This window comes from Crotalus tigris, unplaced genomic scaffold (assembly GCF_016545835.1).
Source record: "Crotalus tigris isolate CLP2741 ecotype Arizona unplaced genomic scaffold, ASM1654583v1 scf7180000019415.609845, whole genome shotgun sequence".
In the NCBI taxonomy this organism is placed as follows: domain Eukaryota; kingdom Metazoa; phylum Chordata; class Lepidosauria; order Squamata; family Viperidae; genus Crotalus; species Crotalus tigris.
In genome coordinates this window covers 296,470-312,423 of record NW_024097526.1, presented here as the reverse complement: position 1 = coordinate 312,423, position 15,954 = coordinate 296,470, and the positions used below count along the sequence as shown (strand labels likewise).

Genomic DNA, 15,954 nt, shown 5'->3' with positions numbered 1-15,954 from the left:
CAGCAGCCTTTCTCAATTAGGGTTATACATCCTCTCCTGTGCAGTGACAATTGACATCAAGGTCAACTGTAGAATTGCCAAGGCAAGTTCTGCATTTGGCAGATTGTGGACTAACGTGTGGGACCGCCATGGAATAAGTCTTGCTACCAAGCTTAAAGTTTACCAGGCAGCAGTGCTAACTACCCTGTTGTATGCTAGTGAAACCTGGACAGTGTACAGGAGGCACGTTAGGCAACTGAACTACTTCCACATGACTTGCCTTCGTAGAATTCTGAGGATCCGGTGGCAGGATAAGATACCAGACATAGATGTCCTCTCCAGAGCAGGCCTATCATCAGTTTACACTCTGTTGATGAAAGCCCAGATGCACTGGGCAGGCCATATTGTAAGGATGCCAAATCATTGCATCCCTAAACAGCTCTTCTATGGTGAGCTATCTCAAGGAAAGCGATCGCACGGGGGACAAAAGAAGCGATACAAAGACACATTGAAAGCCTCTCTTAAGTCTCTGGATATTAACACCATCTCTTGGGAACTCCTGGCGCATGATCGACCGACATGGCGCACCTTGTTGTACCAGGGTTGCCAGACTATGAACACAGAAGGACAATCTTGGCACAAGAGAAGCAAGCACTCTGCAAAGCCAGAGCTGTAAATGCTGAAGTAACAGTATCTACATTTCTTTGTTCAGTATGTGGCAGAACATTCCATGCTAACATCTGTCTTATTAGCCACCTATGGGCACATTGTTGATGGCCCATAACCCACAAGATGTCAAGGTCTTCATCAAAATTGATGGACGAACAAAAAAAAAAAAATTGGGAGAAATTCTGCAAGACATTGTGTGTGGATCTACATACAAAGCTAGTTTTAGATATAATAATTTTTATTAGATATTTTATAATTTTATGGAGAGTGTCCCTGAGACCTGAACATTATTTCAAGGTCTCATCCAGGATAGAAGATTTGAGAAAGGCAACAATAGATTTAAAGCTGCTAGTCTATATGTTTGGTGAACAAGCGTGGATAAGATTACATCTCACAAGAGCAGAGTTCTATAATGGGCAGTTTGGGGCACATTCTAAACATTCTCACATTTAAACTTAGCAAGCTTGCCATGGAAATGCAGGCATCACGTATCCAGCTATGCCACTTTATATCCACATATCAAACCCACAAGCAGAAAACTAGAAGAGAGGATTACTCAGCCTGATATCTAAGCAGAAAAATCTATTTTCTAAACATATTGTAGATTTTTTTTTAGATAACTTTAGCTAGAATCCCTCAAATCATTCACCAGGATCCAATTTGGATGCAACTATTAGTGGAACCAAGTCCATTGCAAAGATCTAGAAACAGATGTTCAAAATCCAAAAGGATATGCAAACTGTTTATGACAATATGCTAAGAAGAAAAGATAGTGTGTTTTTGTTTCCTGTCAGGCTGAGGTAAAGATGGGAGCAAAGAAGCAGAAGGAGGAAGTTATAATAGGGATAAGCAGGAAGTGGGTTGAACAGCATTTCTAAGATTATACATCTTCCAGTTGGGAAACCCAAACCAGCAACGAAAAGAACAAGGGGGAGGTCCCTTGCTTCGTCTCTTTACATTGAATGCTTCCAGTGTTAAATAATGTACAAAAAGATAATCCTTTTCAAATGATGTATCTCCCACAATTATAACACTTCCATGGTTGCTGATTAAAAAGTGTTTCTCAAAAATGAGATATGCAACCAAATTATAGTAAAATTTTCTTTAAATGCTCTCCATTCTGTTAGTTTAATGTATGTTTGTAGAATCACTGAAAGTTCACAGAACTCCAGAAAACTGTCCTTTTATGATAGATAGATTTTGGAAAGATTTTATACCTGGAAAACGTCATAGTCAACGTTTTCCCTTATGGAAGATTCTTTGGCACCAGAAATTCCACATTCTGATTTTTTTTAAAATCATTTCCTTTCATTTTCATTTAGAATAATTCCATGATTTAAAGGAAGCTTTAACTAAATGAGTAAATTAATGTGTACTAATTCAGAAATATTTATTTTACACCAAGTACTTCTTGTATGGTTGCAGAATCTTCTCTGAGTGCCATGAGATCATACCCCCAGATCCCTATTTCCAAGGCTGCCTCTTTGATGCTTGCCATAAGAAAAATATCTCCATGCAATGTTCAGCAGTAGAGATGTATGCTTCTCTCTGTGCCTCTAAAGGTGTTTGTATTGATTGGAGAGGGAAGACCAACAATGAATGCCGTAAGTTCTGGGATATCAGGGCATTTTATTGTGTTTACTAATTATATGATAATTCTTACCTTACTTCCTTATTTTGAGTTCTTTAAATATATCTTCAATGAGAATTTGGTGTTGCATTCAAAAAAGTTATATCAAGAGAAAGAGGAGTGCTAGAAAGAACTTCTGATTCATTTATCAATTAAACATTTTCTTAATAAATACAAGAATATTGAACCACCATTCTTCCAGATAAACAATGTATTTCATTAAAAACTGTGATATGAAAAGAAGGGCACAGTTATACAAAATGTTTGTGTGTTTGTGTGTGTGTGTGTGTGTGTGTGTGTGTGTGTGAACAAAACCAAATACAGTTATGTGAAAAATAACAGATGCATGTGGTGGAATCATTGTTTATTTCTGTTTATTTCAACTATTAATAATTTTTATAATTTTATAATCATATATTTATATTAATTATAAATTATAATTAATTAATTAATTACACCACCACCTCACCTAAATGACTTTAGTCTACAGTTTACAGCAGTATAAATGTTCATGCTGTTTATAAATGATGTTATTGTTGTAGTTCCTGGGGTGTTTAATTTTTCTTGTTTTGTTCCACATGTGTAACTTACATAATAGATGGAAAGATAATGAGAAAAGAAGTTGTACTGAAGTTTTCTTCCAAATGCAAAATGTATGAAAAATACATTTCTATATTATGACAAATGTCTTTTGCTTATCATTTATAGCATTTAGCTGTCCTACAGATAAAGTATACAATCCATGTGGCCCCATCAATCCTTCCACTTGTGATAACAGGTAAGTAAAACTCAAAAGAGCTGTGAAAGTTTATAATTGTCATGATGAAATGAACAACATGCTGAATATCCATTTAAACTGCATTTTTTTACATTGAATAACTTTTTATTACATTGAAAAGGAAGAGTAAAGAATCAGCTCATCAGTGAAAATTGCAATATAACAACAATAGGCTAAGAAAGGGGCACTTGAAAGAAAAATACATAATAATGTGAAATAATTTTCTCCATTATTTGGACCTTCCCTTTGACTACTGTACTCAGTTCTGGCATGACATTAGATCAGTTAAATTGGAACTGGGCTGAGATGTAGGCTGAGAATATGAGCAGTGGAATTTAACAGAGGATTAGAAGCAAAAACTTAATGATGAATTACTGAAGGAATACAATATATTTAACCTTGAGGAAAAAGGATTGACTAGGACAGAGGTCCCCAACCCCCGGTCCATGGACTGGCACCAGTCCACCGCATGCCAGCAACCAGTCCACGCAAACAAATGAAGACCTATCCACAGGATGCAGGCAGCATCCAGAACCACAGCCCCTCAAGTCCACCCCCTCTAGTTCTCCATGGGACCAGTCCCTGGTGCCCAAAAAGTTGGGGACCCCTGGACTAGGAGTCATGATATCTCTGTTCAAATACCCAATTAAAGCTTTATACAGAAGCAAAAGTCAAGCTTATTATCTATCATTTCAAAGAATAAGATACAAAACAATGTATTTAAAATACAGAAAGACTCCGAGCTAGGAAAAGTGTCTTGACAGTACGATCACTTTGAACTAATTACCAAAGAAAATAGTAGGTTCAAGTACAGGTCAGAGAGCTTTTTGTTGGGGGTGCTTTAATTTAGAGTTCTGCACAGAGCAGGGAATTCGATTTAAGAGCCTAAGTAGCCTCTTCTCACTTTATGAGTTATGATGCTATTGTTATAATACCCTGTATACCTTTCTTTCCTATGAAAAATCATATGTTCCCCCCCAAAGTTTGTTCCAAAGAGATGGGAACCACTTTATAAGAACATAGACAGAGAATAAGAATTCTCCTTTCTACTTTATCAGGAAAAATGTATGTTTCTATAGATGCAAGACGAATTCTATGGATTTATTTCAGTCACAGTTTCATAAATCATAAATTTTGACCTGTGTTAAAAAAAATTAGTCTGGTGCCATGAATTTGAACCTCATGGACTTGAACCTCTTCTTTTATCATGACTAGTTCTCTCACAGGGAAGATAAAATTTGGATGACTAGTGGCACTTACATCAACTTAAGCCATTTCAGAAAAAGTTATATTGACCTTATGCATCTCATTCCTCCCTTCATTCTTATTAGTTGCACACACTGTGGATGCTCATAATGTTGGGGTGCAGCTACTACACTAATTTGTGCTTCTCTTTTCATGGAAGTGGTCCTCCGCAGACCGGAATAACAGAAGGTTGCTTCTGTAAAAATGGAACCAAACTCTTCAGTACCCATAAAGATACCTGTGTCTCTGATTGTGGTGAGTGTTCTTATTAAAGAAAAGGGGAGGATACCATAATGCAAAGGGACTGCTGGACAGACCAGCCAGCTAGATGTCATCTCAGTGGTTTCCAGGAAAGAAGATCAAAAATTATTTATTGAAAGGAGATTTTCACTTAAATAATGAGCCGAGGTGGCGCAGCAGTTAGAGTGCAGTACTGCAGGCCACTTTAGCTGACTGTGTTCAGCAGGTCAGCGGTTCAAATCTCATCAGCTCAAGGTTGACTCAGCCTTCCATCCTTCCGGGGTAGGTAAAATGAGGACCCAGATTGTTGGGGGCAATGTAAATATATATATACATTGCTTACTGGTGTACACCACTTAGAGAGTGCTTGCACTTAAAGTGGTATATAAGTTTCATAAATAAATAAATAAATAAATAAATAAATAAATAAATTATGGGTGGATCAAAACCACACACCCAATAGCATGGACATGTGAAACACTTTACTATAGATAGGGAGGCCTTGTCTGTATCTACCAACTGCAGTACACAAAACTGAGTAAAAGATCCTGGATAACAGAGACCATTTGTATTAATATTCAAGATGTATAAAAATATGGTCTTCTTTTGCACAGATATGGTTTCATTCAGCAGAGGATTCCCCCCCCTCCACAAATGCTTTCTAAAAAGTGTGTAACAATCCCTCCATAAGTATCATTTGGCAGTGGATCAGCATCCTTACAGAATGAAGAACCTCTATCATTATTTACCCATGAAATCTACAAAATGGGACCACAACTTTCCTTGTGCTATCCAAAGTTCAGGTCACCTGACATTCCTAACATCTTCCTGTTGATTTTTGATCCAGGAGACAAAAGAGATCGCATTAGATTCCAGACGCCTCAACTGTTGGTGGCCCTTTGCTTTCTAAATAGGTTACATTTCTATCCTTCCCATTAAATATAGCAGGAGGAGTATGCTGTAGATCCTATCAATTAAAGAATGTCAGCTTGTGAGACCCAGGAAGTGGGCCTTCTCATGTGCTGCTTATTCCATTTGGAACACTATTCCCCCTGAAATTAGAGTGGATCTGACCCTGCTAGCCTTCCAGAAAGCCCTTAAGCCATGGATATTTTTAGTGTGTTGGGAGAACCCATAATATGGTTATTGCTTTCTTTAGACTGGCTTGGTTTCTCAGCTGCTGCATGTAGTGCTGTTTTATATAATGTTCTATGTTGTTTTTAAATGTTATAAGCCACCCATAGTCATTAATAAAAATATAGTAAAATATTATAAATCAAATAATTTCACTTAGATGTTCTTGGTGCCAAATATTCATTCATATATATATACATTTTTTTCCAGGTTGTGTTGGTTCAGATGGGTTACCCAAAGCGGTAAGTATTAAAGCTTTTATTGTTTCATGGGTGAAAATCTACAGGTAATAGGAGCTTCGTGGATAATAATTTTTTTCAACACTTTTTCAATATTTGGAGAGTTTTAATGAAGCAATAGGAAAAAATTACATCCATTGTCTCAATTTCAGCGAGCAGCAGGAAAACTCACTGTACTAATTGTGCACTCCTTTGCTTGTATATCTCTTTTCACAGCCTGGAGAAACTTGGATTAGCAATTGCCAGAAATGTACTTGCGAGGAATATTCTCTTATGGTACAATGTATTGAAGAACCATGTCCTACCAAACTTACTCCTGTGGAATGTTCTTTTGAAGGGTTTGTACCCATCACAATATTAACCCCTGAAGAAAAGTGCTGTCCTCAAAAGCAGTGTGGTAGGTATAATTTTACAATCCAATCCAATTTGACAATCCAATATTGTATTGCAAATGCCCAAGCTAATTCCAGTTTTCATTTTGGAAACTCCCATTTATTAGATTACGCTGGGTGCTTCAGTTTGGCCAATGCTCTGTGTTATCTAGATTTATCTAGTAGCAATAGAACTGAGACTTCTATACCACTTCACGGTGCTTTACAGCCCTCTCTAAGCGGTTTACAGAGTCAGCATATTGCCCCCAACAATTTGTTTCCTCATTTTACTGACCTTGGAAGGATGGAGGGCTGAGTCAACCTTGAGCCAGTGAGAATTGAATTGCTAGCAGTCAGCCGAATTAGCCTGCAATATTGCATTCTAATCATTGTGCCACCGCAGCTCATAGAGAAGTTAATCTGCCCAAAAAACAAATTTGCTTCAAAATGAGAAAGGCAGCAAATAAAAATATAGGTGTACTTTAAAAGAGAATATATTTAGCTCCGGTTTGAACTGTGAGGTCCTTGGTGTTGTTTGAGCTTGGTGGTATTCTTGCAGATGTTTCATTACCAAGCTAGGTAACTTTCTCAGTGCACTGATGATGTTAACTAGTTCGATACTGAAACATCTGCAAGAAAACCACCAAGTTCAGAGTGCATCAAGACCCTATAGATGTATTTTCTAGTCTCTACAACAGGGGTAGGCAACCTTGGCTCTTTTATGACTCGCTAATGCTTATAAGATACTGTTGTGCTGCTGAGAAACTCTGCCAATTCTGTTTTTATGACAATGAAGTTAAGCCATTGCAGCAGGGATTATAATTACAGTTATAATATTATAGCTTAATATCTAAAAAGGTTAAATCATGGCAACTGGGCCAAAGTTTATCAAAACTGAGACATTTCATTACTCATCCAAATAACTTCGTCAGTCAAAATGAAAATTTGGGTAGGCAGAGAGTCATTGGAATAAACCAACTCTTGCCATACAGACTGCAGGGGGTTTCTCCCCAAATGAAAAGCAACATGTAAATGAAGACTCAATCATCCAAGACAAAAGTATCTAAACAGGCTAAATCATGTCAACTGGACCAAAATTTATTAAACTATAACTTAATGCACTCTTTGATTTGCTCAAGATAAAGTGTAGATTAAGTGATACTAATAAATATTAAAATGCATCATATTTAAGTCACTCATTGCTCTTCCTCCTTTTCTTTTTCATTCTGTAGTGTGCAACACTTCTCACTGTCCCAAATCTATAGAAACCTGTCCACCAGGGTATGAATTAAAAAAGGAAAACTTGCCAGGAAGCTGCTGCATTAATACCACTTGTGGTAAGAATTGAGCCATCTTTAAAAGCAGTGGTTATATTGTTGTAATATTCTCCCCTACCCCATATTCCAATGCTTGCAAAAACGCAGAAAGCGTATTCATCTTCTCTCCTGGAAAGTATTATAGAGGAAATCTCTTTTTGTGGGCTTTTTGTATTTCCTGGTGTAAACTGATATTTAATCTACACAGGTTGATCAAGGGCATCTAAGGTTGTGTAAGGACTCACTTCAACTAACCACCCAAGAAAGTAGAACTCTTGAAACAGAGTATTGTCTCAAAAGGATACCTTTATTAGGGGTCAGTGACAGTAAGGAAGTCAAGGCGAGATCTGGGGAAAATCCCACGCAAATGGTATAGTTAAGCAAACAATATTCCTCCTCCCACCAAAGTCATAATGTCCATTTGAAATTAAGTTAATCCACAGATAGTATGATGTGCTGGTAACTGGCACAGTTGGCATGCATCTCAAGGTCTTCTCCAGTTTTCATTTCTCCAGTAACCATCTCCCTGATAAGAGAGACACATTCCTTTCTCAAGGATAGAGGCAGGAAAGGGAAAATAGAAAGCAAAAATTATCCCAAGTTTTCCCTCTCCTCAGCAGAACAGCAGGCCCTGTTTGGGGTCCTGACAGGTTGAGCCAATCCTTAATTCCTTATATACATCATTTCTGCTACTAGCCTGTTGGCACCAAGGACTGGTCTTTTCTTCTACCTTAAATCATGTGTGGACTGTCCTAAATAAATCCACTGACCTTATTGAAGATGCTATTTTTACAAAATACAAATGGATGAAAGCAGTCTATTTCCAATCTGTAAAAAATATATGCTCCCCCATCTCTGTTTAATCTCCTTTTTTAAACACTTCATCAACATTAACATTTGCAATTCAATGTATTATAATTCATGTCATAGAAATAGCTGTTCTTCTAAATGAAGCATTCATTTTCATTGTCATTTGATCCTACTGCATATTGTTATGTAACAGTAAGAAAAAATGCAAATACGTAAATTCCAGCAGTGGTCTGAAACAGATCATGCAAAATTGCTTAAGCCATACTTGCTCGGAATATTCAGTATCATACTCTAATATATATGGACTCGTATTTGAGATATGCATTTGGGTAAGACCAAATGCTGTAGAATTCCCAAAGATTAAATTACTCAAGTATCCTACTCCGTATTGAGTGCTAAATAAAAAAAAAAAATACCGCACAACTCTTAAAAATAAACCTTTAAAGAGCAAATTGTATCATTTTATGCCATTTTCCTTCTCGGTTAATTTGATCTGTTGAGAACAAATGCTAAGATTAATTATAATATATTTTTGTGTCCCACAGTGAAAGTACCAGGCTGTGTTGTCAATGGAACATTCTACAGTGTAAGTAATTTCCATGAAAATAAAGAATAGCACTACTTAAACAACTGATTCAGGTCCAATGTTAACAATGCATTTCTTATAGCAGGCCATTTTTGCTTCTCTGGTTTACTAAAGATTTTCAGGAATGACAATGGTAAAATTCTTCCTTTTGAAAATATAGAATCCTGCTCTTATTTGTATTTGTTCTCAACCTTATCATTATTTATTTCATTTTTCTATCCTGTTCAACAAATGCAGTTCCCTTGTAGGAATACCATGGAATTAAAAACATTATGCAATCCATGGTTAACCATAAATCACAATATACACTAAGATGAAATATTCATCAGTATTAAGAGTGAGAACAAAAGCAGTCATAATACAGCACTCAAAATCACAAGACCACAATAAAAATAAAAGCCGAATAGTGTGAGAACTGATTTAAAAAAAAAAAAAAATCGTCACCTGGCATCTTAAAGATCAAAACACAGTATTGAGCATGGCTCTTTCTGAAGAACATATCACAAGTAGATTGACTAGTACAAATAAACTTTTTTCTTATGGTCAATACATCTTCCTTTATGAGGTGTTGTTTACTGTTATTTGGATATTAGCTCTATTGTAAACATCTCTTTCACTATCAGTATAGCACACACTGTATTTCCAGGTATGAACTTAAGTTAAAATTATTTATTACTGTTTCACTTTTCTTCTTCTTCAGCCTGGGGCAGTCGTACCAGGAGGATTATGTGAATCATGCAGATGCTCTGAAAAAGAAGATTTAGAAAACAATGTAGAGTGTGTGTCTCAAACATGTGACAAAAGATGCCCACTGGTAAGCCACATTGTTCTTTTTTTTAAAAAAAAAATCCCATGGCTTTGGAATTCTCTGAATCTATCCATTTACTCACTACTTATAAAAAAGGATCTGTGGTTTTATGAATTTTTCCCAATTTTTTGAACTACAGGGTCATGAATACCAGGAAGTATCTGGAAAATGTTGTGGTGAATGTAGGCAGTTTGCTTGTGTTGTGACACTAGATTCCCATCCTGTCAAAGTGCTCGAGGTAACTAACAATTTTGCTAACTACATTGTTCATCAAAATCAAGTTTAATCCACTCATATAGCTAATACCGACCCAATTTTACAATCTTTTTTGTGACGGTTGTTAAGCGAACCCCAAGGTCAATAGGTGGACCAATTGTTTGCTATGGGTCATTTTGGCCAAAAACTAGAAATAAATGCCAGCTTTTGGCAAAACCAAATACAGTCTCATGACTGCAGGATGCTGCCAACGGCCATGTATGGAGGCCAGTTGCCAAACACTTAAAGTGCAATCATATAATTGTGGAGGAAACCGAGCCGTCAAAATTTTGAATGCCAATCGTTAGTAACTTTTGAAGGTCTATTGTAACTTTGAATGGTCACTAAGTGCCCAGTCGTAAGTTGAGGACTCCCTGTACTGAATTCATGATAGGGTACATGCCTTTTTTAGGATTCCCCAGATGGGCAGCTATAACTCAACCCCTGGGCCCAGGCCAAACTTCCATTGTTGGTGGACATACCAAGCCAACTGTTAGCATCAAACTACATATGTGCCAATTTAACAAATCACATTGAACAGAGTTGCGGAATGCTAGGATCCATCCAGTTGTTGTATCCCCCAGCTGTTCAAAATTTTCACATCTATTATTTCACATTTTGAGGACTCCTCTTACTGAACTGCATGCCACCCTCCTCCATCCCAATCCCAATTCTGTTCTCTAAGAAATTAAGGAATTTGTGATCATGAACTATTCTTATGTTAACTTCTAAAACAAACAAATAACTACCATTGTGGCTATTTTCAGCCAGGAGAAACTTGGACCTCACCAGGAAACAATTGTACTTCATATGAATGTGATCTTATTGAGGACCAATATGTTCTCGTCACTATCAAGAAAGCCTGCCCTCTCTTTGATTCAAATGAATGCCGGCCTGTAAGTTTCATTGATCCAACAGTCTTTTATTTTATTATATCTGATTCTATGCAGTGAAAGTCAATTTTATCGAAAGATTAAGTTGGAATTGGGTTTATTATGGAAGGTTTACAACTGAGCTATGTCAGTTGAATTTAAGCAAAAGCTTCAGCAATAATCTGACATTCTGTTCCTAAAATACATTGAGATCTAAAAAGCTCTATAAAACCGTAAAATTGGTTGGCATTGTCAGTAATACCTGGCTTTACTGAACTAAAGGTGATAATATATTCAAAGCAAAGTGAATACTGAGATAGAGAATTAGTGGGAAAGCTTTTGTTGTTGTTTCATATATAATATTTATAGAAGAAGTAGATGCATCAAGATATATAATATCCTTTTAGGACTATCACCCAAATATTGTTGTTTTGTTTTTGTTTTGTATTCCTCTGGAAATTCTAATCCTACATGATACCTCTGTGGGGAGAAATGATGGTTTTAACATCATAAATTAAAGTCTGAATTATTTCATTTTTTATAGGAGGATGTGGTATTAACTGAGGATGGGTGTTGCAAGTTGTGCAGGTCTAAACGTAAGTTATGCAAGCTACATTAGCATAAGTCAAAAAAATTCAGATTCGTATCAACCATAAAGCCAATTTTTGTGTTGCTATAGATTCTACTCTAGCCTTTCAGATGGCATTGGACTCCAATTCTATTCAAGCCCAATTGTTATACTTGATTGGCAAAGTTGCTAGGATTTGTAGTCACAGAATTCCCTACAGAACCAAACTGATATGGTTATCATCCACTTGTCACATCCAAAGCACACATAGATACTACCTTACATGCACACATTATACAGGTAATCCTCAGTTTACAACAGTAATTTAGTGACCGTTCAAAATTAAAACAGCACTAAAAAAAGTGACTTATGACCATTTTTCACATTTACGACTGTTGCAGCATTCCCATAGTGAATTTATCAAAATTCAGACATTTGGCAACTGATTCACACTTATGACTGTTGCTGTGTCCTGGGGGTCATGTGATCACTTTTTGCGACTTTTTGACAAGCAAAGTCAATGGGGAAGCCAGATTCACTTAATAACCATGTTACTACTAACTTAACAACTGCAATGGTTCACTTAATAACTGTGGCAAGAAAGGTTGTGGGGCAAAATTCACTTAACAACTGTCTTGCTTAGCAACAGAAATTTTGGGCTGTTATGGTCGTAAGTTGAGGACCATCTGTACATGTACACTTTCTTTTATTTTTTTGTTTGCTTGTTTTATATTTTGATCAACAACTCAAGATTTGTTTTTACTTTTTCTTCCACTTTCAGAAGAAAAATTCTGTATACCAGCAAATATCACCAAAACAATAAAACACAATGGTTGTGAAGCTTCTTCACCTATTGAAGTAACATACTGTGAAGGCCAATGTAACAGTTTTTCAAAGTAAGTAACCTATAATTTTATTGCATGTTGGTAGCTCATTGTGAAATGACTGTTTAAAAAATCTTCACATGCCATGAGATATGAATGCAAAGAACCTATCTAAGATCTGGTTCTTAAGATATCTCTGCAAAGTAGTCCAGATGACATTTTACCTTCATCTTTCCAAAATCTGAAATGCAAATTCAGCTAAGACTCAATTCCATTGCTGGTGCATTGCCTATTATCTGAAATTATTCCAAATGAAGATAAAATTCTATTTAAGGCCTTTTTAGATAGATCAGGGTGCAGGCCTAGCTCCTGTTCCCTGAGGAAAAAAAATGGCAAATGATCAAGAAATGGAAGATGTGGTATCTGGCAGATGTCAAAGAAAAGGTAGAAGCAAGCAGGTGAGTGAGAAGAGAGAATGGCACCAATGAACAAGGAAGAGGGGGAAAAAACGCTATGATGGCCCATCAACAGTAATAATCTGAAGGACCCCAAAACTGATTCCAGCCCTGAAGGTATTCCATTGATGGAGATACTGTAGGTCAGGGGTCTCCAACAGTGGTGGGATTCAAATATGTGAACAACCAGTTCTCTGTGTGGATGCCACTTCTGGAAGTCCATTCTGGGCCTGGGCAACAAAAAATTAGCTACTGGTTCTCCTGAAGTGGTGCGAACCGGCTGAATCCCACCACTGGTCTCCAACCTTGGCAACTTTAAGACTTGTAGACTTCAACTCCCAAACTCCTCAGCCAGCCACACTGTGTGAGGAATTCTGGGAGTTGAAATCGACAAGTCATAGAGTTGCCAAAATTGGAGAGCCCTGCTGTAGGTTATAATGTTTTGACTGCCCAAAGCTATGCAGACATGCCAATTGAAAAGACAAAAATCTGATGAAACCAAATAATGGTTGGTGAGGGGTGGTGGACTTCATCCTGCAGTAGCTTATCTCAACCTCAATTTGCTTTCATCATTCAGGTATTCATATGAAGCAAGCATGATGGATCATACATGCAACTGTTGTCAAGAGCGAAAGACTACGAAGAAGTATGTGACCTTGATTTGCCCTGATGGTTCCACCATGGATTATTCTTACCTCCATGTTGATGAGTGTGAGTGTGTCGAGAGTAAATGCAACATTGTGCCCACTCCCATACCACATCAACAGGAACAGCAGCAACAGGTGACCATGTTCCCACCAGACCAGCAGCAGCAGCAGCAGCAGCAGCAGCAGCAGCAGCAGGAACAGCTGCAACAAAAGAAGCCATAAGAATAGAAATTGCGGCAGGAATGAAAGGGACAATTGGACCAGTCTAAACATTTTCAAAAAGTGACCCAGAATTGAATAAAAGTTAAATTGTAATAAAACGTAAAATGCTCAAGCAACATTCAACCAAATATTTCCTCTAGCTAGTCTTCAAGAAAAGATTTTCTCTTCTGCATGCCAAGCATTTTGAAATGTTCTGACCTTTTCTTGGGTGTAGGCTCAACTGAGACTATATGACTAAGTTGAAAAAAAACTGGGGGGAAGGAAGGGAAGAGGGCTTGGTGTCAATAATTGGAGTCAGGGGTGAAGAAATAAAAAGGATGTATTGGTTTGATTTGGGATCTTCTCTTGAGAAGCAACAATTCCTGCATTAAGTGACAGGTGGTACCATTTTAATTAAGACTGGTGGAGTTTTTAACCACTAGCCGACAGAAGCTAGACAAGATCTAAAAACTTTGAGTTGTGACACAAACATTGGCTGGTATTTGCTAAAATGACAAGTGAAGCTTTCAGTTCCCTGGCATAATTTTTCTTACTGTGCTTCCAAATTTCTTTTTCTATAAACTTCATTTTTGCCTACTCTTTCCAAATATGAGACAGGCTATAATGATGTGAGATTCTTTGTAGATTTGTTACTATTGCAACAAGTGGGGGGAAACCCGTGAATTGTGATTGCTGCTGAAGAAGACTGTTTACATGATATCATCAGCATAGAAGTTGTAGGAGGATCTGGATTATTTTTGTAACTGTTTACAGAATGGACTAATATATGTATATGCACACCAAAAGGTCACTGAAGAATTTTTGTAAACCGAAGTAATAAATAACAATAATATAACTTAGAATTTCTATTCTGAGTTAGTGAATTGTTTTTGAACATTTAATTACTATTTATTTGTTTCCAGAAAATAGATTTTCAGGGATATTTTCTTCTGAATAAGGGCTCTACTGTCTGCCACTAATGTCTGGTTGAGGGAAAATTTCATCTTTTATATTTGTTTTTTGTTTCTCAACAACAACTAAATGATTAATAAAATTTCAACATTTTGCAGGGGATATGCTTCTTGTATGTGTGTCATATGTGCCATACCAAATCAGTATCTCATTTAACTTTATTAGTAATATACTTTAAATAGCCAAAGAGCACATTTGTTTGTGTAACAATGTTATTCATATTGTGGCATTAATAATTCTATTTTACATTGCTTAATATAGAAATTACCATCATCCCCCAACTTCTGTGCTGCCTTCTTGGAGTGGTGAGAAGGGGGGGGGGTCTCTTCCTGAGAGAGGTAAGCAAAGAACACAGGGAGCACAGTCCAAGAGTACAAGTAATCCTCAACTTACAGTAATTGAGCCAGAATTACAGCTGTAAGTCATTACAGTTATTAAATGGGTAACCTTGTGACTATACAGGATTCATTAAGTGAACACCATAGTCACTCAGGAAATCTAATTTATTCAATTGGCGCTTTTTTTGCTGAAAACTGGGAATAAATGCCAAAAAGCAACAAAAAACATCAAAAATTGTGGTCATGCGACTGGAAGTTACTGCTAACGGCTGTAAACAGGAGCCAAATGTGAGCCAGTTACCAAACATCCAAAATCTGGATTATCAGGTTGAGGCATGTGGCTGATGGAACTTCAAAACTGTGTCATAAGTACCTTTGGGGGGATCTGTTATAATCTCAAACAGTCGCTAAGCGACCAGTCATTAAGCAAGGACTACCTGTATATACTCTCAATGAAGGTCATCCCAGATACCCAGCTAAAGCAAGCAGGTGCCACCATTGAGCAGTGGTGATATAGGAAGATGCCAGAGGTAGATGATCACTTTAGTGAGAATGGCAAAGGCTTTGATTCGTATTGCATGGGAAGGCAAAGAGAAACCCCTCCTGTATTTTTACCAAGAAAATCACATGGATAGAAATTTTATTTTATTAATCAAATGTATATGGCCACCCATCTCACTGAAGGTGATTGATGACATAGTGCCAGATGATGAGCCCCTCAGGTTGGATGGCACTAATATGCTACTGAGGAAGAGCAGAGGATCTTTCACAACTGGTGTTTATGACATGGCTATATTAAAGGCTTTGGGACATGTAGTGGCTGAAGTTGCCACACAGGAAAAGAAAATCTGAAACAGCAACAGACAGAATTACACTAGGGGCATGAAATGTAAAAAGCACAGGAAAGCTCAACACGGTGAAAAATGAAATGAAACAATTACAAATTTGGCACCAGCAAATTGAGATGGACTGAGATGGAGCATTTTCATTCAGAAGATCACACTCTTTATTACTCGA

The 15,954-nt window shown here is 37.1% G+C and overlaps 1 protein-coding gene across 1 annotated transcript in view; it reads left to right on the top strand.

Annotated features, from left to right (window-relative positions):
• The window catches only part of LOC120316556 (mucin-5AC-like), an 82,878-nt gene extending 68,177 nt beyond the window's left edge, over nucleotides 1-14,701 (top strand). The window contains exons 37-49 of the mRNA XM_039362289.1: nucleotides 2,074-2,252; nucleotides 2,987-3,056; nucleotides 4,462-4,556; nucleotides 5,886-5,917; nucleotides 6,131-6,311; nucleotides 7,518-7,622; nucleotides 8,957-8,997; nucleotides 9,698-9,811; nucleotides 9,945-10,043; nucleotides 10,828-10,956; nucleotides 11,477-11,528; nucleotides 12,282-12,396; nucleotides 13,357-14,701. Of these exons, the coding sequence (XP_039218223.1) occupies nucleotides 2,074-2,252; nucleotides 2,987-3,056; nucleotides 4,462-4,556; nucleotides 5,886-5,917; nucleotides 6,131-6,311; nucleotides 7,518-7,622; nucleotides 8,957-8,997; nucleotides 9,698-9,811; nucleotides 9,945-10,043; nucleotides 10,828-10,956; nucleotides 11,477-11,528; nucleotides 12,282-12,396; nucleotides 13,357-13,648 (1,504 nt within the window). The 3' untranslated portion in view covers nucleotides 13,649-14,701. The remainder of the gene's footprint in view (nucleotides 1-2,073; nucleotides 2,253-2,986; nucleotides 3,057-4,461; nucleotides 4,557-5,885; nucleotides 5,918-6,130; nucleotides 6,312-7,517; nucleotides 7,623-8,956; nucleotides 8,998-9,697; nucleotides 9,812-9,944; nucleotides 10,044-10,827; nucleotides 10,957-11,476; nucleotides 11,529-12,281; nucleotides 12,397-13,356) is intronic.
• Nucleotides 14,702-15,954: the final 1,253 nt, after the last annotated feature.